This window comes from Nelumbo lutea, chromosome 4 (assembly GCF_056320005.1).
Source record: "Nelumbo lutea isolate HS-2025 chromosome 4, American lotus-T2T, whole genome shotgun sequence".
In the NCBI taxonomy this organism is placed as follows: Eukaryota; Viridiplantae; Streptophyta; class Magnoliopsida; order Proteales; family Nelumbonaceae; genus Nelumbo; species Nelumbo lutea.
In genome coordinates this window covers 1,586,052-1,612,605 of record NC_142687.1, presented here as the reverse complement: position 1 = coordinate 1,612,605, position 26,554 = coordinate 1,586,052, and the positions used below count along the sequence as shown (strand labels likewise).

Below are 26,554 nucleotides of genomic sequence, written 5' to 3'. Positions count from 1 at the left end.
CAGCCTACTAGGAGAGAGTAGCTCGGTACTATAACGCTAGGGTCAAGAAGCGGAAACTCCGCGTTGGCGACTTGGTCCTTCGTAAAGTTATGGTGCCTGAGCCTGGCACTGGCAAGCTCGGGTCCAACTGGGAAGGCCCTTACCGAGTGAAACGAGTGCTCGGGGAAGGAACATATGAGCTCGAGACCCTCGAAGGGAAACAAGTACTTCGGGCATGGAATATTGTCAACCTAAGACAATACTATCTGTAAGAATCGAGTAGGCCACGAGCCACACCCAAATCCTAAGGGCCAGGATACCGAGCTAATATGACCTCAGCACAATAGGACCCAGTCGCCTCTATGGCATGGGCAGACTCCGAGAGTGAGCCACGAGCCACTCCTCCAGCCTAAGAGCTGAAATGCCGAGCTAATGAAGAAACCCCAACAGCATACAAAATTAAGTTACCCCATCATCATGAACTAAGTACTTGCAACGCCTGAGGTGCAGGCGGCTCGGGCACGAACCTTACAACAAATAGCCTGCCCTGGCATGCAAAGAGTTGGACCCATTAAGGATAATAGATGGCAACCTACCTCGGGTGTAGACAGGTTGGGCATGTGCCCTACTATGTCCCTCACCCCGACGTACACGAGGCTACCCCTACTAAACAGTTTGGGGCCACAATGGCCGTTAAGGAACACCCACTTCGAAAGTCCAGCTCGACAGGTTAACAACTTGGGGTGAGATAACCGTTTTCGACAAAAATGAATTGCGCAAACTTTTGACAAAAGAAAAAAATTTCTTCATTACATAAATTCCATTAAGAATGTCTTGATTACAAGAAAGAAAAAGGGAGAAGATTAAGTTACAAATATAAAGAGCAAACTACTTTGGGAGCTCGTCGCCTCTATCAGGGACAGCATCTGGACCAACATCCTCTGCTTCATCTTCGGCGCCCTCATTTTCGGAATCGGGGTTATCTTTTGATTGACGCACGGTGTCGTCAGTGATCCACGAAGTAGTGATGGCGCTCGTGTCCAGCTCGGGGTAGAGGTGCCTGATCAGCCACTGACTAAGCTTGATGCCCTTACAGTAAGCCTCCGTCATCACGTCGTCATACCTTGAAGAGTTGACGTAGTCAATGACGGCCTGAGTCTTGGCATCCTCAAGAGCACCCTCGAAGATTGCAGTCTTCTCTCTTATGTCTTCCTGGAGGTACCCCACTTCATGTTCCAGCTTCCCCTTCGCCTCCTTGAAGCCTTGCACTTCAAGCTTCAAGGCATCCCGCTCAGCCTTGAGGCTGTTCACCTCGAGCCCTAAGGCCTCTTGACCGACCCTGAGGCCGTTCACCTCGGCCCTCAGCTTGTCTTTGTCTCGGGCCAGCTCCCCCTTCTCTGCCATTAACACCTCGATGAAGCTCTTTTGAGCCGAGGCATCACTCTCCAGGTGGTGGACCTGACAGCGAGCTGCCCTCAACTCAGTATGGGCTGCGCGAGATGACTTCTCAGCCTCCGGAGACCCCCTCAGGTGCCGATCTGATTGAAGGGTCAAGGCGCGAATGGCGGTGTTCACCTGCAAAAGAGGAACCGGTCAAGAGGGAAGTCAAGAAAAAAAAAGAAACAGAAGAGGCGGGGGCGAAAAGAGAAGAAATACTCACCACCATAGTATGAGTGGCAGCTTGGGCGCCGAGCTGACCAGGAGTGAGTTCGGCCCACTCGCTGACCTCCCCCAGGTATGCAGTCAGCTTGCTCTTCTTCAGGCTACACTGGGGGTTCATGACGGTTTGGCTCCCTTGACCCTCTGAGCTAGAAGCCATCATCTCCACATCATGAGTGGAACTCTCAGAGGACTCGGCGGAAGCTTCGGCAGGATGAGCCCCGGCAGCAGCAACATTAGCCTCGGCAATGCTTTCACCAGCAGGTCTGGTGGGCTTGGTAGCAGGCTCGGTGGGCCTAACAGTAGGTTCCTCCATCACCTCGGGCCCCTTAGGCATGGCCCCTTCTTCCATGTCGACGACAGGCGCGGCTACCACCTCGGGCCCTGAGGTAGAAGTCTGCGGAGGTTGGGGTTCGACTGAAGCTCACGGGGACTCAACGCGCGCCTTCTTGGCTACGTGTTTCTTTCTCTTCATATGGCGGAAGAGTTTTTGGTTGTCTATTCTCTCCGCCACCATGGGACCTGCAGCGAAACATGACATCAGCAACCCGAAGTAAACATATGAACAAAAAGTTGAAGTGGAGGAAAACCTACCTGGGCTCAAGCTCGCCTGGATGAGCTTCTCCTCAGAAGTGAAGTCTTTGTAATTTAACCCCAAGCTGAGCCAGTGACTGGATCACCTTCTTGGTTTTCCCATCTAAGACGACACCGGGGTCTTGAACGGCTATCCTCCAATCGATCGGGAAGGGCCACCCCGTACTGCTCTGGACTACGAAGTAGTCCCACTTCCAAGCTGGAACTTTGCTCGGGAGTTTATGCATGAGTTTGAAACCCGAGCAAGGGGACAGGTAGTAGGATCGCCTGTGCCCGGGGAGAGTGCTCGAAGCACTCTTCTTTATAGCCAAAATTGTACTAAGAACATCTAAATCTATGGAGAGGGAACGATCAAAGCAAAGAGAGATGGACCCCACCACATTCTGTATGGAGTTTGGGTGGAGTTGGTCCAGGGTGATGTTAAAGTGTACCAACACCTCAACGATCAAAGGGTGAAGAGGAAGTCGGAGCCCGACTATCAGTTGCTCCCTGAAGATCACGATCTCGTCAGGACCGTGCTCCCATGGGAAGTTGCCGGTGGGAAGGCTATATGAGTATTCCTTAGGGAGGCGGGGTATGAGATCCTGAAGCCTTTCCGAAGTCATTATGGAAGGCCCGAACTGATCTGGCTCCCGACCTCGGTGGGAGGTGGACGCCAGATGACCCGAAGCCACCTGTACTTCGGATGGCTGGGCAGCAGAGGAGTCACCCCGAGCCGAGGTACCCACCTCGGGCTCGTCAATAAGACTGTCTACACTAGACGACATAGCGAACTAAAGGGAAGAAACAAATTGAAAAGGGGAAGGAAGCTCGGGGGGACTCACCAAAAGAAACGCAACCAGACTGGGAGAACAGGACGAACTGGAAGACCCGAGCTAAGAGACCTCTGACGCGAGCTCAAACGCTAATGACGAGAGCTTTGTGGTGAAGAAAATGGCCAAGGGTCCCCCTATTTATAGCCACAGCTATGGGTTCCTCGAGGCGAAAACAGTTTAGCGCGTTTTTGACGTCCGCGAAGTCCAAATTGCGTGAGATCCGCGAGTAATCCAGACACGACTCGAGTCTTTTTTTATTAAACCGGGCGCTAGACCGGTCCAGCTGGACGGAGCGCGCGACAAAACGGCATGAATACCAATGCCAAATCCACCCGGTGTGTCATGACCTCCCTGCGCTGGGTCATCGCCGCCAGCGCAGGGAGTGGGGGGCAATTGATGGAGGGTGATTTGGCCCAACCTCGCAGCACGGGTACACATGGGCGTGACCTTGCTCAAACAGTGACTCAGCATGACAGCGCAACGGACGTGACCACAACTCGGAGGGAAAGTCCCACCGAGCTCAGCTCGGCAACTGGGTGGGTAAGCCGCTCGCCGGAAGCCGTCTTACTTGCACCTCCTCCCCGGGGTTAAGGCACTTTGGGAGGTCCCGAGTTCAGGGCACCCTGACCTCTCTTAAGGCCTGAGCTCCCCCCAGTGGACCTCGGGCCACTCCCAGGCAGGAACACATCGATCCATCCCTAGACACCCCGAGGCATGGACACCTCGGGTCAGCCAGCTCGGCATAACTTGCTACGGGTAGCTTGTCACTCGAGACAGCCCGACTCAGGGTAATTCGTGGAAGGGTAGCTCGGCATACCGTAGGAAGGCTTCCTGCTCGACCGTCATATCCGACAAATCTGTGGACAGCATACATGTCCCTCGTCAGAAAGCGCTGCGCCTGTCACCTTCAGAAAGGCGTCTCGCACCTGACAGCCTGCAACGACGGCCCCGCATGTGCCATCTCAGCCTTGCCAGTAACGGTTGTGGCAGACTGGCAGTGGCGGTTATACCTGCCCTGTCAGAAGCGGAGGGCCTGAAGCAACGAAATTCAGTTATAAGGGGCTCTCAAGGAACAAGGTATCTTCGAATCACTTGCGCAATCCTCACTCTTAGCCTTCGTTTTCCCTTCGCTTCTTGCACAAAATACTGAATTAATCGTCGGAGTGTTCCTGCCGGGCAAACCCCCGGGAGTTCTTCTTCTTCTCTCTCGTCCCAGGTACTTCTCAGGAGCCACGCGAATGCCAGTTAGGAGTGACCGGATCGCGCTACATCAACATCCATTACAACTAAAAATTAATTTGATAAAAAGATAAATTTGTCAATGCAAAACTAACTAGTAATGTAAATCATCTTAATGATCACTTGAGGACGTTAATGAGGGTGATGGTTTCACCCTCATTGCACGCCTCCCCCTGTCAATTTCGTCAGGCTTCTAACTCTGTACGACAGCTTCGCTGTGATAGGAAGCATAGCGTTGCTAGTCTTCTGAAACGAGACATAATAAGAGATGGTGAAAACGATAATGATCAGATAAACTACAAGCTAAAGAAGTCCAAGAAGAGCAACAATTAAGTTTTTAAAGAAGATGAAAAATCCTGTTCTTGTTCTTGCAGTAGGGTTTTATTTTGAAAATTTGAAAAATAATAAAGAATAAATTTGATATTTTATTTTTTTATTAGGATTTAACAATAACGACAATTGCCAGAAACAGTATGGGTATTTTAAAACAATATTGAAACAATAGGATATAGCTAATCAATTTCCTAAATCTTAAACAATATTGAAACCCCAAACCCTATGCGATGGGCTTTCTTTGGTCCCACTCCCACCAGGCACCAGTTCTACTTCTACGTCTTCTACCCGCCTGCGCTGCCACCTTTCTTCTTCATTTCGGGTTCGACTATGATTCCAGGAAAACTTGTAAGTTGTAACCAAATAAACCAGTCAGCCCCAAGTGAAGCAACTAAACGGATCTGTACGATGTGGGTTTTATTCCATGGTTTTCAAAATCGGATCAGACAAACTGGATTTTTGTCAAGAAAACATTGATTTGGTTAGTAAACTGTTGATCCAAGCGGTTCAACCGTTTAAACCATTCAACGGTTTTAACTGTTTTTATTTTTCTAAATTTTTTATCTTTTTGTCAGAAGGGGATGTCTGTTCGGTTCGAACGGTCGAACCGTTTGACCTGGGAACTGGATCCCTAACCGGTTCATTGTTCGAATCGGTTTTAAAAACCTTGCTTTATTTTGTGAGAGTGAAGCAAACGGAACCTCGTCTTAATGAGCCACATTTAATCAATGATTTTTATTACGTTTATTATTTTAAATGGATCTTTAATGATTAATGGGTATAATTTTTCATTAAATTTTAAATAAATGACTTTTTTAATATTTATTAATTTTATTACTTTCAAATTGATTGAAAATCTTAATTAGAAATTAAAATTAGACTAAATCACATTTTAAAATTGAATTATTATTATTATTATTATTATTTCAAGTGGAATAATTATGATTGAATTTAAAATATTGTAATTAATTAATGAATACAATATTAAATAATTTTTCTTATTATTTATTATTGGTACTTTTCTTGAGTTTTGTGTGGTTTAAATTAAATCCATTTTATATTATGTTATTGTTTTGTTTGTTAGTGGAGTATCTTGAGTCCCACATGAATTAAGGTCCCGTTTGGTTCATAGGAATAGGTGGTTTAGAATCAGAATCAAAATGGGCTAGTTCAATTCCAACTGTTTGGTTGGACAGAATTGGAATTCCATTCCCATTTCTGTTGGAATAGAATTCTTTCATTTGAAAGAATGGCCATTCACTGCCCCTCCCTTGGGAATAAAATTTCATTAATGCCGATTCCAATTTTTACCCCCATTCTTACCAAACATACTATGAAAATAGACCATTCTGATTCCAATTCCGATTACGGACCAAACCAACCATAAGAATAAAACTCCTCTTATGTTTATCTATTGTTTTGTATACTTAATTTACGTCTTGTATGGCTTGTAGAGAGTGCATTTGGACTCCAGCACGTATGCATTGTACCAAGCTAGGTCTAGCAGACATGCCTTTTCGCCTATCATGCCATGCGTGTGGGTCCAAGGTTCTTATTTATTTATATTTTTAAGGTATTTAATGTTTTAATTCCTTGGAGTCCACTTTCTAACATTCTTTTTTGTAAATCCACACTCTCTTAATTGTGGAAGAACCCCCAAAATTAGTGGGAGATGTTTTGTCTTTATAGTAAAAACAATTGCAAATTTCCATCTTTACAACTAGCTTCTAGTCTTCGAGTTATGCTCTGGGCTGTGGGCATATATATAGCACATTGGTTCGTTGGTTTGGGCTGTGGGTGTACATACGCCAAAGCTAAAAAACTGTTATATTATGGAGGCGGACTGTCAGAAACCTTCTATATGTACAAAAATACTTCGAAAGGTTGCTAAATTGGTTTCAAAGAGAGTATACTAGTTGAGATGTTATTGATGAATTATCCACCCACTCATTATTATTTTGTTATATATAATTCCTTGCAGTTTGAATCTATTCTTGATTGAAAACCTGATTTAACTGTTATAGCCATATTTCTTAAGATTTTTTCAACATTTATAAATTAAAAATGGAACCTATATGAATATCAAATCAATAGATAATATAAAAATGAACCCCATTTTAAAGGTTTTGTTTGTAAGATGTAAGAAACATGGTATTGCAAATCAGCAAAAAAGAAGGGTAAGACCCACTCTATGTGAAACAGCCCAAATAATTAAATAAATAACATAGGTGAAGGTAATAGTGTAACAATGGATGATTTGGGCGGTATTTGGCATCGATGCCGTTGCTTCAGAAAATGAAAATGGTAATACATTTGGAATCGTTTTTTTTTTTTTATAAAAAATGGTGTTCTAAATCATACATTGGAAATTGAAAAGGCATGGTCTAGGGAGACTCCGGATCTTTGCCCATGCCTACCCACAATACACCACCCCCCGTGAATTGGGAACATCTCCCCTGCATAATACTATGCAGAGGATGAGATGTTCTCCATGTGTGGTTGCGATAAACGTGGGCAGGAGATCCATACTCATCTAGGGAAATGTCAAATTTGACGTTTTCTCAATTTGGAGCTCATTCCTGCCAACGAAGACATGATGTGACAGTGGCATAGACTTCCTATAATGGTACCAATACTAAAAACAAATATGAAGCACTGGTACCAAACAGAAAGTGTTGTTGTTGCCTCAAAAACTGTCTTACTAGGCAGCAACATTTCCAAACAAAAAAAATAGACACCATTTTCTCAGAAAACAATACTTCCAACCCACACATATACAATACTGTTTTATGAAAAAATAGTGTTGTATATGTAGCATCGATGCCAAACATATGTTTAGAGATTCAAGTGCTAAACCACGCATAAGGATGCAAGTATCGTCGAGTTCAAACCTTGGCTGCAAGTATCCTCAAGGTTCAAACCTTCCAAATCCAATTTTGCCCAAGCCACCTTAATATGAACGTTCTAGAACCTTACTGTTTATAATAAACCAGAGTTTGTATCTATTTTCTTATAGAGAGCAATTTCAAATAGATTAGTAGTTTTATTCATGGTTCTCAAAACCGGACCGGAAAAGCCAGATGGTTCCGTTTTCCCCCAAAACCATTGATTTTGGTCAGCAATCCGCTGAACCTTCCGGTTAACCGTTCGAACCATTCAAATGGTTTTAACCATTTTCCTTTTTTTTTTGTTGTCAAAATGGGCCAGCCGTTTGGGTCAAACGGTCGAACCATTCGAACCAATAATGGACCCCTCACCGGTTCGGTCACCGATTTGTTTTTAAGAACCATGATTTTATTCACTCATTTTAACAAACATTTTCCGTTAATTACATGCACCAATTGTCCAATTATCCCAAGTAAATTAATGTCGTATTTGATACTAGGGGTGGATTCGAGTCAAGCCGAATAGTATTAGGCTCGAGCTCGGCTCGAGACTATTCTATAAGGCTTGAGCTCAAGCTCGGTTCGAGCCAAAACCTTGAGCTCGAGCTCGGCTCGAGTCAAGAGTTCATAAGCTCAAGCTCGACTCGGCTCGACTCGTTTTATATTTTATAAAAATAAAAATTATATATATTTTTTATATTTAAAAAATTAAGAACTATGATAATTAATATTTATAATATTTTATTATATATATATTGTATATATTAAATATCAATTATATATATATATATATTCGAGTCAGCTCGCGAGCCTCACGAGCCGAGCTCTAGTAGGCTTGAGCTCAGCTCGTTTAATAATCGAGCCATTGAATTGGGCTCGAACTCGGCAGAAAGCGAGCTGAGCCGAGCTTTTCACGAGCCAAGCTCGAGCAGCTCGTGGAAAGATCGGCTCATTGCCACTCCTGTTTGAAACGTTTTGGAGTTGATCAATAGAAACTGAGGAAAAAGATGAATTGCCACATCACACAAGGGAATCACTTCAACTGGAAAATGCATGTGGGAAGGATCATTGTTGTTTAGTGTTGAAACACAAATTGATGTTTCAACTTTCAAGTAACAACTTATATTTTTAGCACCAATTTCTATAGATAAACCCCAAATGTTTCGTGAAGAAGCAGCACCAATACCAAACGCAACCTAAACACTGTTATCACAACAGCCCATGGATTCAACCAATGTTTTTAAAACCAGATCGGACCAGATAGTCAAATCGAAACAACTGGGAACCAGTCATCTAATCGGTTCCATTCTAGCTCGTTGATCTGGTCAGTGAAACACTGATCTGGGTGGGTCAAACCATCAAATAATTTGACCTAGGAATGCTTTTTGACCGTAATTTGTTTTTTTCTAAGATTTAAATTTTTTTTTTCAGAATGGGCCATCCATTTGAACCGAATGATTGGACCATTCGACCTAGGAACCGGATCCATAATGCAAGGTTCAAAGTATCGACACGTATCAGCCTGTATTGGCCAATACGTATCGTTCTGAGACCCCTCCGATATGCCTCTATAGTGGGTATATCGGGGGTCTAACCGGTTCAGGGGGTGGAGGAGCCCTAAACCGGCCCCTGAACTGGTTTCAAAAATAAAAAATAAAAAATAAAAAAAGTAAAAAATAGAACCGATTCGCCTGATACGCCTCTATCGGCATATCGGGCGTATCGATATTTTGAACCTTGCCAGAATGGTTCCCTGTCTGGTTTGGTTTTAAAAACCTTTTGTTCAACACAAAATGCTTTAACTAAAAACTCTATATGAATAATGTGAGAAAACAGAGACCAAATCAGCCCCTCACAAGATTGCCCCCCACAACATTCCCGTCGTGTGTTGGGAACATCTCCCGATGATAATCTCAAAAATGATGATGTTATCATCGGGAGGTTCTCAATACAGGGCGGAGATGTGCTGTGGGACGTTGTAGGGGGCAATCTCGTGGGGGGCTGATTTGTACTCGAGAAAACATTACTTGCAACCAGGGTTGCAGAACAACTCAATGACCTCAAATTGGTTAATCCTTGAAATGTTTTGGGATCCTAATTGGCTAATCGCATGCAGGAAAGGAGTCCTCACCAGCCACAGTTGAACCTGAAACTGCTATGAGCCACCATCAACATTTTAGTTTGGGGAAGACAATTGTAACAACTAACCAGACAACCACACACCCACGCACACAAACAATAGGATGACCGAGATTTCAATTCACATCAACAAAATAAAACAAATTAAGGAAAATGACCGTTCAACCTAGGGTTAGAATTCTTAGGCACAAAGCACAGTTGGGGTAGGTGTCAGCTCGGAATTGATACTAATTCATGGATGGGTATAGGTGCATAGAGTGTGATTTTTTGACATTTTAAATATTTATAAATTTGCGGTCAAAATCAGAATTCTGCATTAGGCCTGTCTATACTTTTCTGAACAAAATTAAAAGTCTCACATTTCCTTTGCCTAAAACGATTTGCCTTCCCTTTACATTGGTATTTGGTAAACTCCCTTGTTACATGGGGTTTGCTTTTACAAGTTTACCGATTGCAAGTGCAGAGAGAGAGAGAGAGAGTCCTATAACTATCAAGTAAAAATGCATCCATCAATCGCCTTGACTACTAAAACAAACATCTTTTAACACATCTTTTGCTGTGACTACAAGTAAAGTTGCTACGCAATACTGCTTAAGTTACAGCATGTTTGGCTTGATAATAAATAAGAGAGAAGCAGAGTCGAGAGGAAGTTCTTAAGAATTTTTAGAAGTCTTAACTTTTTCTCTCTCTTATTTTCCATCAAGCCGAACATAATCTAAATAGCTGTTTGATGAATTTGGAATAGAAATGTGACACAAATTGAATAGAAGTGCTGCGAAACAAATCCCACGTCTCCAGCTGAAATGGAAGACCGAAAACTGGGTTGATAAATGACACTGTAGGGGTACTCAAGTAATTGTCATATAGTTCAGAGGCATTTTTAGTAATTTATTTACAATTTTTTTAACTTAATAAATAGGGAAAATTTCAGATTAGTACCCTGTACTTTGGGTCTAATGCCACTTTAGTTTTTGAATTTTAAAGCGCAATAATTTAATACTCAAACTTTTAAAACGTGCTAATCTAATACTTGCCATTGACCTATCTGTAAATCAGCTGTTAAGTGCCATTTGAAAAGATAAAAATACCTTTCAAGTGTCATCTAATTCTTTTTATCATCCATCCAAACGTTGACAAAAAATGAACAGTCCCAAATCCTTGCCTCTTCTATTCAAGAAAGTTGGGATTATGCCTCAGTGGACATTCTGGTGACCCCAACTTTCTTGAATATGAGAGGTAAGGATTTGGGATTGTTCATTTTTTGTCAACATTTAGATGGTTGTTAAAGAGAATTAGATGATAGTTGAAGGGTATTTATGTCTTTTCAAATAGCACTTAATGATTGATTAACGGACTGATTAATGGTAAGTACTAGATTAACACTTTTTGAAAGTTTGAATACTAAATTGTTGCATTTTCAAGTTAAGTGACCAAAGTGGCATTAAACCCAAAGCACATAATACTAATATGGAATTTTCTAATAAATATTCAATTCAACTACCATACTCCATTTGTTATCAAATTATATTTTAACGATGCGGTCCTTTATACCTGACTCCCGTCGTTGATAATTTCTGAGGTGTAATTTGTTGACGTTAAATGAAATCTAGTTTTTTGGCTTCCAAAAAAAGAAATTACAAAAGAAAAAGGAAAAAGGATGTATCATTAATTATTAGTTATTCAAATATTATTAAACTCATAATTTTAGCATCTGGTGGACGTGCCGGAGTGGTTATCGGGCATGACTAGAAATCATGTGGGCTCTGCCCGCGCAGGTTCGAATCCTGCCGTCCACGCTATTTTAAGGATTTCATTTTAATAGAATCTTTTGGTGCACTGCGAAAATTGCCTGTCCTACTATGGCAGTGCTATGACCGTTCTTTTAAGCCTAATTTTAATTAGGGTGGATGACTGTTCAATCCACCTCAGAATTCTTAGCTGGTGGGATGAATCTTGATGTAGCAGGATGCGATTTGAGGGGGCGCGGGATAGACTATGGAAGACTGTAATTTCAGAATGGGTTGCAGTGTATTCATTTTATTTAAGGCTTTTAAAACAATGAAGATATTCTCCAAGGGCGGAGCTATGTATATTGGTGGGGTCCTGGACAGTTGGCCCCCCAAACTTTTTGTTAGTTAAAAGTATAGTAAAGTGAGTCTTTAGTGCCCCAAGATTTGATTATTTGAACTAAAATGTTAAGGATTACTCTCTAAAACTCCAATTCTCAAAATTTAAAATTTTTTGTTTATTTATTCTTTAAAAAATATTTATAAATCCAAACCTTCTCACCCCATTTCTCTCCAAACCCTACATCTTCTATTCCCTATTTCATTTTCTTGATTAACTAACCCCCTAAAACAAAATTCCTGACTCCGCCACTAGTATTTTCAAAAGAAAAAAAAAAAGAAAAGAAAACACTAAAGTAATACTACAAGCGGTTGAATTGATAGGATTATTACTGTCTTTTAATGAATAAATTTTTGATGAGATTACGCACTCTTTAATGTGTGAATTTGAAATTGAGTTGGATCATTATACTTTGAATATTTTGTTATTTAATTATTCTATTTTAAGTCTCTTAATTCAGCCATTTCAGCTGTTACAAACAGCTCCTAACATACATTTTGGTTTTCTTGAATTGGGAAGCAAGTCAAACAGAGTTGGGATCTACCGACAACAGGACGCTGGCTACATGCAGGACCTAGCTGCACATTGGGAACATTTTTTGTGCATATTATTGTCATTCATGGAGAGCTGTTCCTGATGTACGGTTTGTGGCATCTTCTGCACAGGATGTGGCACAGCATTTTGTATGGTAAACAGATTTGAACTCAGTCAAACAACTCACTTTGAGAGCTAGAGTAGGATCACCTCCACGCACCACGCAACATATTTTTCTGAATTAAATTTTGCAAATTTTTGAAAAATACTGAAGAGCAATATATCCATCTCCATACTATAATATATAGTATAAAGGGTGATCCAAGTTCAATCTATTTATAATCGGATCTCCTTCCAGCAAAATAACTGTTATGGATCCCAGTCTTATGGTAAATCTCATTAAAACTTAATTGATTTTTCTCTCTCTCTTTCTTTTTATTTTTGATCATTTTTTGGATAGGCAAGAAATTGAGTATCAAGCCACTATCCATGATACTTATCAATATATACAATACATTACTGATGTTGTAGCACTGTTTCTATGTGCTACCATGTGAGGACTTAATGCGAATTATGTGCTTTATTTCGAATTTAATGTGACTTAAGTTGCTTGTTTTAAAAAAAGGAATAAACCGTGTCCCAATCATATGAAGTCGTTTATTTAAGGTTATGTTTGGGAATACTTAAAAATAATTACTTATTTGGGCTGGGATCACACCATTAAACACTTGTTGGTGTTTGGGAAATAAGTCCAAAATAAGTGTTTATTTTAAAAATAAGCGCTTATTTTTAAGTCCAAATTTCTACACTTTTCTTAAGTGCTTATACAATATTCAATTTTTTCTTCCAAAACTATTCCTAGTTGAATTTTAAAATACCACTTATAAAATTATCCATAGTTGAATTTTATAAAAGTACTTCCATAACTTTTACAAAAGTACTTCCATAAAAGTGCTTTTATAAAAGTACTTTTGAAAAATAATTTTATAGAAGTGCTTTTATTAAATTGCTTTCATAAAAGTACTTTCCTAAAAGTGCTTTTACAAAAGTACTTTTATAGAAGTGCTTTCATAAAAGTGCTTTCACAAAAATACTTTTGTAAAAGTGCTTTCATAAAAGTGTTTTTATAAAAATAATTTAATAAAGGTACTTTCATAAGGGTATATTTTAAAATTTTGAAAGAAAATGAAGGACAAAATAGTCACAAATGCTTATATAAGTGTTTATTGGAGAAAAAATCTACCAAACACCCAATATGAAACAAGTGCTTATTTTTTAAAACAAGTACTTGAAGACATTGGATACCAAATAAAAATAAGTGCTTATTCAAATAAGCACTTGTTTTAAGCACTTATTTAATAAGCACTCCCAAAGCATGGCCTAAATCCTATTGTGCCTTTCCGTGTTCAATACCGTATCCATCTTTAAATTATGGATGCTTATATCCTTTTCACCCAGGGCCTTTTTTGTTGGTTTCTATCTCTTCTAGCTCCTTTAACTTGTAAAAAATGCATTTTTTTTTCGAACAAAAACTGATCTTCTATAAACATTAGCAAGCCATTTTTTTCTTTTTTCTTTTTTTTTTTTTCATTAGCAAGCCACCTTAATAATCATTTTATCACCTATTGGAGATACTCTCGGGTTCCTTTGTTCAAACCTTTTGATATTCTGTCAAGGCTCTTTTAGCCAAAGTGATATTTTTCCTTATTACATGATGCCCCACTCTCTATTTTGTTATGAATTATTAACACGAAGATGATGGAAGAATTCACATTGAATTATCTCTTAGTCTCCAATCCTATATACCCTAGTTTGTACTCCTATTATTATTATTATTATTATTATTATTAAAATTTTCAGTCCATTCTGTTTTAGTCCTACTTATTGCCTTGCTCTCAATTCCTATAGACAAAAAAAGTTGGGGACTTCTGAATAAGGCTTTCATGCAAAACTTCTGGCTTTGTAAGGTGGGCCCCACATGGAAAGCCTAGAAACTATGTTTGGTGAAAACCCCATAAAGCCTAAATATGCTTTCATTCAACCAAGAAACTTTAGTGAAGCTAGTTTTAGATACTCTAGCCATCTAGCGAGGAGAGGCATTTCCATTAGAACTGGCATGTCTTGGTCTTGTAAGGCCTTGTTCAGCATGTCATGGTCATCAAAGAGAGAGAGAGAGAGAGGTAAGATCTTGAGAAGGGATCCTTTTTGCATCTAGGGCTGTGTCCCACTAACTGCACTTGAATTTTTCATGAAGTCATTTGTTACTACTGATCAGTATTACCTAATCGTCGTTGACACAACCAGTTGGACTATTTGGCCTAGAAACCATCCAGGCAACTGATCGGATCCCATTTCATCCAAGGTTTAAAGTATTAAAAACGTAAAATGTATCGGAAAGATAACTTTGAGAGACATATCGGGATACACTTTGGATACATATAGAAACGGACGAAAATCAAGATATGCATAAATATGCTAAAAAATGCAAATAAATCCTAAAAAATATATTAGTAACGATAAATAAGTTATTTAAAAGTAAAAACTGTAATTTAATGGTCTATATAAATTTCGAGATATCAAGACACACTTAGTAACTATTGACAAATGATGGAATAACTAAAATGTTTATTGATATGCATTAGTTTTAAAATAATCAATATAATTTATCTTAATATTTATTAATACAAAAATTTTAATAATTAATTCTAACATTTATTCATAAGCATATACTAAGAAGAAGAGAAAATTTACTTAAAAATAAGAATGCATAAACTTATACTAAGCAAATGGGCATGGCTTAGTGGTGATTGGTTTACCTCTAGTTCTTAAAGTCTAAAGGTTAGGGTTCGAACCTTGCTATTGCTAATTTGTAGTTTTATACTAACAAAACAAATTTAATGAGAAAGAGGGTTATTAATTAACGAAATTAATGAGAAGAGAATTTCAATTAGGCGCTAAAATTGAAATTCAAATTTAAAATTATGCTTTAATTATAAAAGTAATTAATTAATTAATGAGAGAGAAATTCATTTAAATATAGGAGTAAATGTAAAATTAATGAGATAATTCGGCCTTAAATATAATTTAATGAAATTAATGAGAGAGAAAGGAACTTGTATGAGGCTGTATTGGACTGTTTCGGAACCGTATTGGCCAATACAGACCCGAAACAGTTCAATACAGGGCCTGAAACGGTCCAATTCAGACTGAGACATACGAAAAGAAACACTACAGATAATTTCTATGCATTCCATGTATCGGACTTGTACTGGAACAATACGTATCGGCTGATACAGTCCGATACTTTGCGAAACTTTGAACCTTGATTTCACCCTTTACCCATTTCTAGGCCAAAAACCCTTGATTTGGTCAGCGACCCATTGACTCAGGCAATTGAATTGCCGCCCTGAACAACAGTTTTAGGCTGTTTTTATTTTAATTATTTTTTATTTTTAATTGGAACAGGCCATCGGTTCAACTTGCTGCCCCAAAAACTGGTGGCCAAAGCGATTCTGATTCCGGATCGGTTTTTAAAACATTAATATTGAGTATTGACTTCACGTGATGTAAAAAAAGCAGAAAAAAGGAACGAGGGTTGATCGATGCGATCACTATGGCTTTGGCCGTTTAGACTTGGAATGTGGAAGATCGAAGACCATAGAGTAAGTCACCCGAACTGGGACTATCCAATGGCATCTGGAACTTCATCAAGCTAAGTGAGAATTACATTTATCACATTTGTTTTTGGATGCTGTTATATTTGTTTTCTAGTGGTTGACTTCGCTGTACGGTGGTTCGATCCCTCAACATCCCGTTTGGGAATGCTTCAGCTTTGCTTGAGCTACTTTCACTGGGCTGCTTCGCTAGATGGCTAGGGTTGCACAGGAGATGCTAATTACAAGATGGGTAGACTTCCTAAAAGATAATAGGCTCAAAACCAGAGCAACTCTAAAATGTGTATACTACCCCTTTAAATATCATGAAGACAAGGTAACGTGAACCCATGCATTACCAACCAAAACCCCATTACTTCAATTAATCTAAACCTATGATACCATTTGGGACCAAGTTGCAGGAAAGCCGGCTGCTTAGTGAAGCAGTTCTACAGAGGCGAGCGGAACCAGATGCCCATGCAATTTTACCAGACACTTGCAAAATGCAAAAGGCTGTATTCCTTCTAGTATCTCTGCTCATAATAATTACTCCAACATCATGCAGAAAGCCCAAAATGTGCCGCAAAGTCTCTCCTCAATATCAACTTTGTGGTCAAGTTGGCGGAAGCTGGAAATCCCAACCATTTTCTGTTCAAACAAGGTGGAAAAGGTAATACGTCTTGTTGACTTTTTTCAATTCTTCCTAGTTTTACACTTCTACACACTGAAGCTTGTTCCAATGGTTTCTTCTCCTGCAGAGCCTTCAGATACCAGAACTTCAATGGCAGGAATGCTGGTAAAGATGCTATTTGATGAAAACATGGAAAAACTACATAATAAACAATTAATATCTACTCGAGCTGCTCTTATCTATCCCTCCAGCATACTTATCTGCTTGGTTGTCTTTTTTTTTTTTTTTTTTTTTTTTTTCTGGCAGAGGTAGTCCTCCGGCATGCTTACCTCATTTATAAGGTCTGCCACAGTGGAAACAGGAAGCAATGAAAATCTTCACTTAGCTGATCAAAGCAGAATAATGGCTGTAACCCGTTAAAGATGCTATTTGATGAAAACAGCATGAAAAAAAACTCAATAATAAACAATTTGCATCTACTCAAGACGCTTTTATCCAACCCCGCAAGATGCTTATCTGCTTGGTGGTGTATCAATAATCTATTGACCTTTCTGAAGATGGTAAACACAGTAGAGTGACACAGAAAGCAATGGAAATCTTCACTTTGCTGATCAAAGCAAGTCAGCTCTCCAATTTCTAGAAAGATCCAGGCCTGAAGAAGCTTCAATCCCATTATAGCGCCAGTCTCTTCTTGCAACTGGCAACCACTTCCAATTCTCAAACCACGGTTCAGTTCTTACAACTGCTGGTTGTCTTCGGATAAACATCCAAGATGGCTCAAAACCTGATACAATTGGATAATGGTGAAGTGCCACACTCTTTTCTTTCCTCAATTGCAGCCAGTCTGACGTAACACAAGACCCACAAAGCTTATATACTGGCATTTCAAAAGACCATCCTACTGGAATTCCACAATTCCTGGTAAAGGAGTATGCAATCAACACCCTAGTAGCCATTCTCACCAGTTCACCGCAGGTTATAAAGATCGACTGCTAATCATTAACCTCCTTCCTACTAAGGATATCATCATTGATGAGATGCTCTGCAAACCTTATGCTCTAAAAGCCACTCAAGAAATGACCATCACTGCCAACAATGAGGATGGCACAATTAAGGCATCAGTTGACCAGGTCCCTACACAGAACCTACCAAGCCTGAGTTTCAGATGCAAGTAAGCCAGCTTGAACTATAACCAGTATTGGTACCTCTCACCTCTAAGCCTAAGGGCAACTCAATCACAAACAGACTTCAATTATACTTGCTCATCTATGGCAACCAACCAACCTGTCAATCAATGATGCTCCCGTCATGGCTAAACAGGAAATGACATTCATGCTAATGCTATGAGTAACTGATGTTTTTAGTGGTGCTTAGTCTTAGCACTACAAAATAGCCTATGCTACATCCATGGTTTTACCTGTTTTGGCTGCTAAAGACGTGATGCAGTAACAATTGGTGTAAAAACTGACACAGTGGTGCAGTAGAGGCAGCTCTAATGACAATCACGATCTTTCTACAGTACAAACACATGCAGATGCTGCCTTAGTGGATGGCCAAAAGCTGGTGACAATTCTAGATGTGCTTGAGAGGGTTTTCTTTATCTGCATAAGAAAAAGCATTCGACCTGTTCGAGTATATTTTAGAGCATAATGAGATCACATATCCAATACCCCAGAGGTCCACAAGCATCCTTGTCCACCTTCTATCTGACAACAAACTCAAGAAGAAAGCTGCTTTGGTGCTCAGACAGATGAATCTCATCTCAGAACAATCCTCCTACTTCTTAACTGGTTGTACTTGGTAAAGGAAAAAAGATCATGACAATTATGGATTTAAGAGACTAGAACATGACAAGGGTTCTTAGAAAGCATCCAATTGACACTGCCCAAAATTTGAAGGCTGTTATAATTATCTGAATTCTTCCTACCTCTAAAATATTAGGTCTGTATCCAGTCCACCCCTCCCAAGACCCCAGATAGCTGGGACCAACATTGGGTAATGGCCTTTTTATATATAACAACATTTACTTGATTGGTTATTCTACTAAAAGATTTGTTATTTTTCAAATCAAAGAAGCTGAAAAAACTTGAACATCATGGGAAAGAATTTACAAGAGAGCTTTAGTTCAGTAGAAAATTAAATACATCTCTCAATGAGATAATGCCTTGCACGCGCTTGCTACCAGCTTCAATGACAATGAGCCGCCGCACCGCTGAAAGAGAGCACAAAGATGTTAGTTCCAAGACAACAAAAAAGACCACTCTAAAAGCATATGTCAAATACCTGCATGGACATCACATACAGATATTACAAACTTAAAGGTGCACCTGGATCCGAGAGATGTTCCATAACATCATGAAGAGAATCAGAACGTAAACATGTTTGGCATCGTTTGTGGGCATAAGTGGCATCAGTTGCTTTGTATACCAGTTCCAGAGCCTGAAATCAAATTAAATTGCTAATTCAAAACCTTCCATAGGATTTAGATGGATAGAAAATTTTGGTTCTTTAGATTTTAGGCAGCAACCTAAAAATTTTAGCTTTTTTTCCTGATCAGTAACTTGAACTTTATATTGCTTGTAACAATATGTTACAAAAGAAGTGTACAATGATTTATCATATGATATTATACAATGGAATGGCTCACATAGTTTTCAAGGTGCCAAGGCAAGGATAGACAACAGGGGAGGCGCCTTGTTGCCTAGTTGTCTAGCCACCCGCCTAGGCGATGGGTTTTCTTTTTAAGTAAAAACAACATATCCTAGGGTAGTTCCCTAGGTTCCATATCCATCTTTCATTAATAACTATCCATGATTTTCATAGGAAAATTATAAACTTCATGTTTAAGTCTAGAAAATCATCATATTTATGAGAAGAAAAAGAAAGAAAAGAAAATTCAAAAAATATAGGGGCTGAACCACTATTTTTGTTATAGGAAAAGAAGAAAAGAAAAGGTGGAAGAAGAAGTCCTCAAGGGTTCAGTTTTTGAAGTCTTTGAGGGCTCAGTACAGAACTTAGCAACATTTGTATTGATTAAACCCTAACAAATAAGAAAATAATAAGAAGAAATTAGTTTATAAACCCAAAAAATGAATATTTTTGTTTAATAATGTCTACTTTATAATTATAATCTCAAAATAATAATAATAATAATAATAATAATATACAAGTATTTTATAAGATAGTATACAAAACTGTTTTGCGACTGGGCAAGGTGAGCCTCCAAGGGCACGTTTATTACGGTCTGACACAGGCTTAGCCTTGCCTACGCTTGGCAGGCTTACGTTAAGGGACATCACCGTCATTTTCGCCTGTAAGATTTTTGGGAGAATTGATGTTATCTTCAGGCAGACCACCAAAAGCTTAACGTACTCTTTGAGGAGGGGTGATCGACCTCCTTGGGTGCCTAACCTTGGCACTCCTAGACCAACTTCCCTTGTGGGGCGGCCCTGGTTAATGGCTAGCATGGCTACCAGGGTTCCTCATGGGCGCACACTTGCTCATGGGGATAGTGCATGGACCGGCACTGCGCTACTGACACTCAAGGGAGGCTCGGCATGCGGGCTTGGCTCAAGCATGACCCTTCACCACGCCAGCCCCTTGCCCAAGCTGATCGAGCTATCCGTTGCCCCTACCACACGGGTGTGTTCTGGCCCAAGCGGTTGCCTCTCATCATGGCACATAGGTGCCCGCATCATCAGCGTACAGGAGACCCTTCACATCGGTGCCAAGTCATCTCTCTTCGGCGCACAAACGCCTCACATCATGGCCGTCCCCCCTTAGCACGTAAGTGGCGCCTCCCATGGACTGGCTAGAGCCAACTGAGTGCCCCGGCCATGCGACTTGAGGTCATGATCCAGTGCTACTGACCTTGGTGGAGCCATCTTATCGGGCAACTCCTAGCCTCCAAGCACACAAAGGCTTGTCTTGGCCTGTCTTGGCTTGCCTTGGCCTAGACGCCGCACGGGTTTCTTCCGTTGAAGAACTACCCCCGTGACACCTTGCTGCCTAGGAGTCGCCTTGACAATTATGTGCCTCAGCACCCCAAACTTGATAGATCAAACTATCTACCATGCCCACAAAACCACACACACACACACACACAATCCCCTAAAAGACAGAATCCCAAAATAGTTGCCTTATGTGAGCACCTTGCCTAGCTAGAGCATCTGCAGGGCTCTATGCAGATTGCTTCACCCACTTAAAGTTTACTTCCAAATGCCTTATCAATTGCTGCAACTCTCTCAAAGTATTCTTGTATCTCCAAGGGACCATCTTTTTCTTTCTTTTAATCATCTCACTATCACCTTGGGAATGGCTTCAGTAACCATGTTATCCAAATTGAGTATTTTAGCCAATTCCATTCCCAGAGAGATGCTATCAGTTCTGTCCAAATATATGTATAATATATGCCCTTCACAGTCTCTAAGAACTTCCCCAATTCTAGACTACCTTGGGATAACCAAGCTGCAACCATCAGAGTTCATCTTTACAAAGCCTTGTAGGGGTGTGGTTCATTCCATGCAAATATTGTTCCTTAACAAAGATGCATTAGCCACTGCATATCCACTTCTGATAACATCAATAGCTGCAAAATGTGTGAATATATCCATAGTCTTCCCCAATGAGAGAAATGAACAGATCGTTTCATCTCCAAGCCTTGTAGCAAGCTTTGTACCATCTTTCCAGCTGCATATTTTTGAGTGTGCTGGTTCTTTAATGAATTTATTGGAACCTGATGGAGCGCAATCCGGCCGGTCCTAGCTGCCAACGACCTTGCCTCTGACTGGTGCAATAGGTGCCTGAAACGGAGAAGGTGAGGAATCTCCGGGGAGGAACTCGGTGAGATTGCTCCGAAGCTCAAGTTAGTATTCTCTCAAAGCCAAGATCAAAACCAGATAGCGCAAAGTTATCACGTACCTCATTCTTGGGGGGAAGAGAGCCTTTTATAACCACTTCGCGCACTCACTCCCAAGCTCCTGTCAGGTCGGGTATCATTACCTCTGCACTTCTGCCAGTTGTCATCACCTCTACTGGGGCAGGCAACCACCACTGCTCTCTTTGTCGGAGCCGTCTCTGTGACTGGAGGTGGCGGTGGCAGGTGGCCGTTAAAGTGCAGCTGTCATGCGTCAGATCCTAAGTCAGTCAGGTGCGCCGCCTCAGGGTATGGACTCCTTTAGTGTCAGGTATGGTTGTTCAATTCGGCGGCCTGGAGACAGTGCTGGAGTGGTGTGCGAGGTGAAGTCTTGAGTTCGGATAGGGTGTGGCCCGAACTGCCTTGGAGCGGGCCAGTTCGGGTTGTTGCCCTTTGTGCTCGTAAGGCCCGGGGTCAAAGGGAGAGTGGCTCCTTGTGGGGAGTTCAGACCGTTGGTTCCTCCTTTCGGAGCTCGCGCCTTGGGCGTACTGTCGTGCTGAGTTGTTGCCTTTGCCACGTGTTGAGTGGTTACAAGGTCGGGCCAAATCTTCCTTCATCAGAACCTCACCCTTTGAATTCCATAGAATCCAAAGACAGCTCTTATCCTTATGATACAACAGTTTAGGACATCTAAATCCCTCGACCATGACGCCTGAAGGGCTTCACTCCCTTATTACCCAGTTCAACTTGCCTAGGGAGCACACTTTATAACCTCGGGCAATTTCCCTTGGGAACACAGTCCCGATGAGATCGTGATATTCTGGGAGCAGCTCGTCGCTAGGTTGCGCCTGCCTTTCCACCCCCTCATTGTCGAGGTTATAAACCACTTCAGCGTTACTGTCGGCCAGCTTCACCCGAATTCTATTCGTAACTTGGTGGGGACTATCTCCCTATTTTGCGAACAAATCTTGCTTTTAGACCTGGAGATCTTTTCTTCCATTCTAATGCTTACGAAGCAAGCGGGTCCCCTTCCCGGGCGTAGGCGGGTGTATTACCTGTCTCCTCGCCCGGGGTTTAAGCTTTTATACTATCTTCCCAACAAGGTCCCGGCGTGGAAACGGGACTACTTCGAGGTGCGAAGTGCATTGGGGTGGCCGTTCCAAACCGGGTGGGGGATGGCTGCCCCTGATGCCGGTGTTACGCTTGATAAGGAGACGGCAAAGGGCCTCCGGTAATGGGCACGGCTTGGGCTAAAATGCCACCATTATCTGACGGAGGCCAAGCTCATCGAGGCCGGTCTGAGTTCGGGTAGGTTCCTTAGAGGCTTGCCTTTTGTTTTGCTATGTTCTTTCGTTTTCCTGATGCTGAACTCTATTTGCAGGTGCAATGGACGCAGAGAAGACTCGTGGCGGGAACCTGTTTCACGTCATGAAGAGGAAGCGACTCGCCAAACGAACTCGTGTTGAGCTGCCCTGAGATGCGGAGCCCGAGGTACCGGGCTACCCGCCGGTGGATCCTCCTAGGGAGCCTGAGATGGCCCCTCCAGTACAAGAAGCGGCAGGGGCCCCTTATGCCGAGTCTGCTTATACGGGGGCTCCTTACACTGAGTCTGCTTATATGCGAGTTGGGCCTTCAGGCTCGGGAGGCCAAGGCGAGTTCAGGAGACCAAGGAGCTCTTCAAAAATGTAGGGAGGCCGTTTACCCTGAGGAGGTCGCGGCATGGACCGAGCTTCCTTTGAACCAGGTAGCTTGTCGTGTTGCCACTCATGCCATGGTGGTAAGTCAACGATTTCTTGTCAGGCTCTTTGCCATCATCTTTCTTGCTATTGCTCTTTTGAACATTTGTTGTTTTTCCTTTTGGTAGGTGAATTCTTCTATCCATGCCTTGGCGGCCCAAGCGGAAAGGAGCTCGAGGCAGGCACGGGCTGCCGAAGAGGCTTCCTGCACTGCCGAGGCGGCTTCTCGAGCTACTGAGGTGGCTTCTCGCGCTGCATAGGCCAGGCTGGCGAGGTCTCAGAGAGATACCGAGGCCATGGGTGTGGTGGTGAAGCATATGGCAGACCTGAGGCTGGACTTGCAGCATCAGGTTGAATACCTTCAACAGGATATTAGGGAGAGGACAAAGATCTTTTCTTAGGGCATCAAGGATGCCAAGAAGGCCGTCGATGAATATATCGCCTCGTCGCGCTTTGACGACCTGATGGTGGGCTCGTACAGAAGGGGCTTTAAACTGAGCTCGATATTAGCGCCATAACCACTTCGCGCATTACTCAGGAGATGGCCAACGCTGCTGACGGTGAGCCGGATTCTGAGGACGAGGCAGGACCTTCGGGTATCGTTGAAGTGCCTTCCGATGGTGAAGAAGTACCTCCCGGCCTGTGAGCTCGCTTCTGGTTTTTTTTTTTTAGAAATGTACAAAAAGTATTTTTCAATGGAATGATTTTCTTTTGGTTAAGTGTTGGTCACTCTTTCTTCCGAACTGGAAGTATTGCCGAACTGACCATATACCGATGGCCCGATTAGTTCATTGTTAGCACTTTGCTTGAGCTTTTGGTTGGCATTTTTTGCCTTTGCTTGCCCTTGCCAAGGTCCTTGTCAGCTTGGCATCCTAGCCCTTAGGCTCTGGTAGCGACTTAGTCCACTTCGCTTGGTGATCTATAGGTAGTATCGTCTCAAGTTAACTACGTTCCACGCTCGGGGTACTTGTTTGCCCTCTAAAGTTTCGAGCTCGTATGCTCCCCCGAGTGCTCTCTTTACTCGGTAGGGCCCTTCCCAATTTGGTCCAAGTTTGCCCACGCCGGGCTCAGGTGCCATGATCTTACGGAGGACCAGGTCGCCGACACAGAAGTTCCGCTTTTTTACTCTGGCGTTGTAGTACCGAGCTACTCTTTGCTGGTAAGCTGCGATCCAGATGTACGCGGGGTCTCTTACCTTGTCCAGTAGGTTGAGGTTGGTACGTAACTCATCTCCGTTTGTCTGATCGTCGTATACTTCTAGTTGCAGTGTAGGTATTTCGATCTCCGTCGGGATTACCGCTTCAGTGCTGTAGGTGAGGTTAAAGGGGGTCTCTCCCGTGGTGGTTTTTTCCGTAGTTCGGTGAGCCCATAGAACACTTGGTAGCTCGTCCGCCCACAACCCTTTAGCTCGGTCTAGTCGCGCTTTCAGTCCGCGGAGGATAGCTTTGTTCATTACTTCTGTTTGACCATTTGCCTGCGGGTGCGCGACCGATGTGAAGTTCTGCCGAATCCCCATATCTTGGCACCATTCCTGAAACTTGATATCCTCGAACTGCTTGCCATTGTCGGAGATCAGTACCCGAGGTAACCCGAAGCGACATACTATGTTCTTCCAAAAGAAGTTCTATACATTTCGAGCTATAACTGTTGCAAGAGGTTCAGCTTCTATCCACTTTGTGAAGTAATCTACCGCCACCACTAGGAACTTCCTCCCACCTGTTGCTGGCGGGAATGGCCCCAGGAGGTCGATGCCCCATTGCGCAAAGGGCCATGAGCTGGTGAGATACTTGAGGTCGGCGGCAGACTGATGGTGGATATTGGCATGCTTCTGACATTTGTCGCATTTTCTGACGAGCTTAACGGACTCTGACTTCATCGTTGGCCAGTAGTACCCTTGTCGAAGTGCTTTTTGGGCGAGGGCTCTGCCCCCCAAGTGTCCGCCGCACAGCCCTTCATGAGTGTCGTAGAGTACGAGCTCGGATTTGGCATGTCGCAAGCAACGCAGGTAGGGGAGCGTGTAGGACCGTCGGTACAACCATTCGTCTATTATGACATATTTGGCTGCCTGGCGCTGCACCCTCCTGGCTGCAATTGCGGTCCGCAAGGAGGGTTCCATCTAGCAAGAAGCTCGTGAGTGGGTCGATCCAACTCGGCTCTGCTTCAAGGACGGGAGCGACCTCCTCTGCCCCACCGAGAATGCTAGGCCGAGGTAAGTCCTCTTATGTACACGGTTCTCATGGCGGTGTGACTGATGCTGGCTAACTGGGACAGAGCGTCGGCCTCAGTGTTCTCTGACCTCGGAATTTGCTTGATGAAGTGTGACTGGAAGTTGAGCAGAGCCTCCTTTACTTTTGCCAAGTAGGCGGTCATAGTTAGCTCGCGTGCTTCGTATTCGCCCGTAACTTGGTTGACCACAAGCTGGGAATCGATGCAGATAACTATGTTTTGCTCTTACCATTTGCGCTAGGTTCAGCTTGGCTATCAATGCCTCATACTCTGCCTCGTTGTTGGAAGTTGCGAATTCGAAGCGTAGTGCGTATTCCAATTTCGTGCCACCCGAGCCGCGCAGGACTATTCCAACCCCGCTGCCCTGTTGGTTCGAGGAGCCATCTACGTGAAGGATCCAAGGCTCCTCATCCCAGTTCGCGTTTGGCCTAACTAGGAGAGATGCCACCCTGGCTACTACTTCACAGGGTTCAGACTCTATTGGCTTGGAAGCTCCGAGCTCACCCGAACTGGGGATCTCGGGCTCAATCAAACTAGGGACTTCAAGGCTGAACGTGCACTCAGCGATGAAATCTGCTAGGGCTTGGGCCTTAATAGCAGTTCATGGCTTATACTGGAGGTCGTACTCGCTGAGCTCGATGGCCCACTTTGTCAGCCGACTGGAAACCTCGGGCTTGAGAAAGACTTGCCTCAGAGGTTTGTCAGTCAAGACGATGACAGTGTGAGCCTGAAAATATGGGCGGAGTTTCCGAGCTGCAATTATTAGTGCGTATGCCAGCTTTTCTATCTGCGGGTATCTCGTCTCTGCTCCCTGCAGAATTTTACTAACATAATAGATGGGTCGTTGGACCCGATCTACTTTTATTAGTACCGAACTGACCACCTCGTTGCTTGCCGAGAGGTACAGTTCTAAGACCTCGCCCTCCTCGGGCCTGGTTAAGATTGGCACACTAGCGAGGTAGTTTTTTAGCTCGTCGAACGCGAGCTGACAGTCTCGGGTCCATTCGAACCCTTTGCCTTTGATTGCTTTAAAGAAAGGCAGACAACGGTCTGCCGACTTGGACAGGAAGCGGCTCAGAGTGGCTATGCAGCCGTTTAGCCTCTAAACCTCTTTTACTTTTCAGGGCGGTCTCATATCTAGGATGGCCT

The 26,554-nt window shown here is 42.6% G+C and overlaps 1 protein-coding gene, 1 non-coding gene and 1 pseudogene across 5 annotated transcripts in view; 2 read left to right on the top strand and 1 right to left on the bottom strand.

The window, feature by feature from the left end:
- The first annotated feature begins 11,357 nt into the window (after positions 1-11,357).
- Positions 11,358-11,439, top strand: TRNAS-AGA (transfer RNA serine (anticodon AGA)). Its single transcript has one exon. It is a non-coding gene; the product is annotated as a tRNA-Ser (tRNA).
- A 4,913-nt stretch (positions 11,440-16,352) lies between these two features.
- On the top strand, positions 16,353-17,935 carry LOC148853322 (uncharacterized; annotated as a pseudogene).
- A 528-nt stretch (positions 17,936-18,463) lies between these two features.
- The window catches only part of LOC148853321 (sucrose nonfermenting 4-like protein), a 47,732-nt gene continuing 39,641 nt past the window's right edge, over positions 18,464-26,554 (bottom strand). For all 4 annotated transcript variants that reach the window (XM_088983386.1, XM_088983383.1, XM_088983384.1 and 1 more), the window contains exons 12-13: positions 18,916-19,027; positions 18,464-18,800 (exon numbers count right to left, since the gene is read on the bottom strand). In XM_088983386.1, coding sequence (XP_088839512.1) covers positions 18,709-18,800; positions 18,916-19,027 — 204 coding nt within the window. In that variant the 3' untranslated portion in view covers positions 18,464-18,708. The remainder of the gene's footprint in view (positions 18,801-18,915; positions 19,028-26,554) is intronic.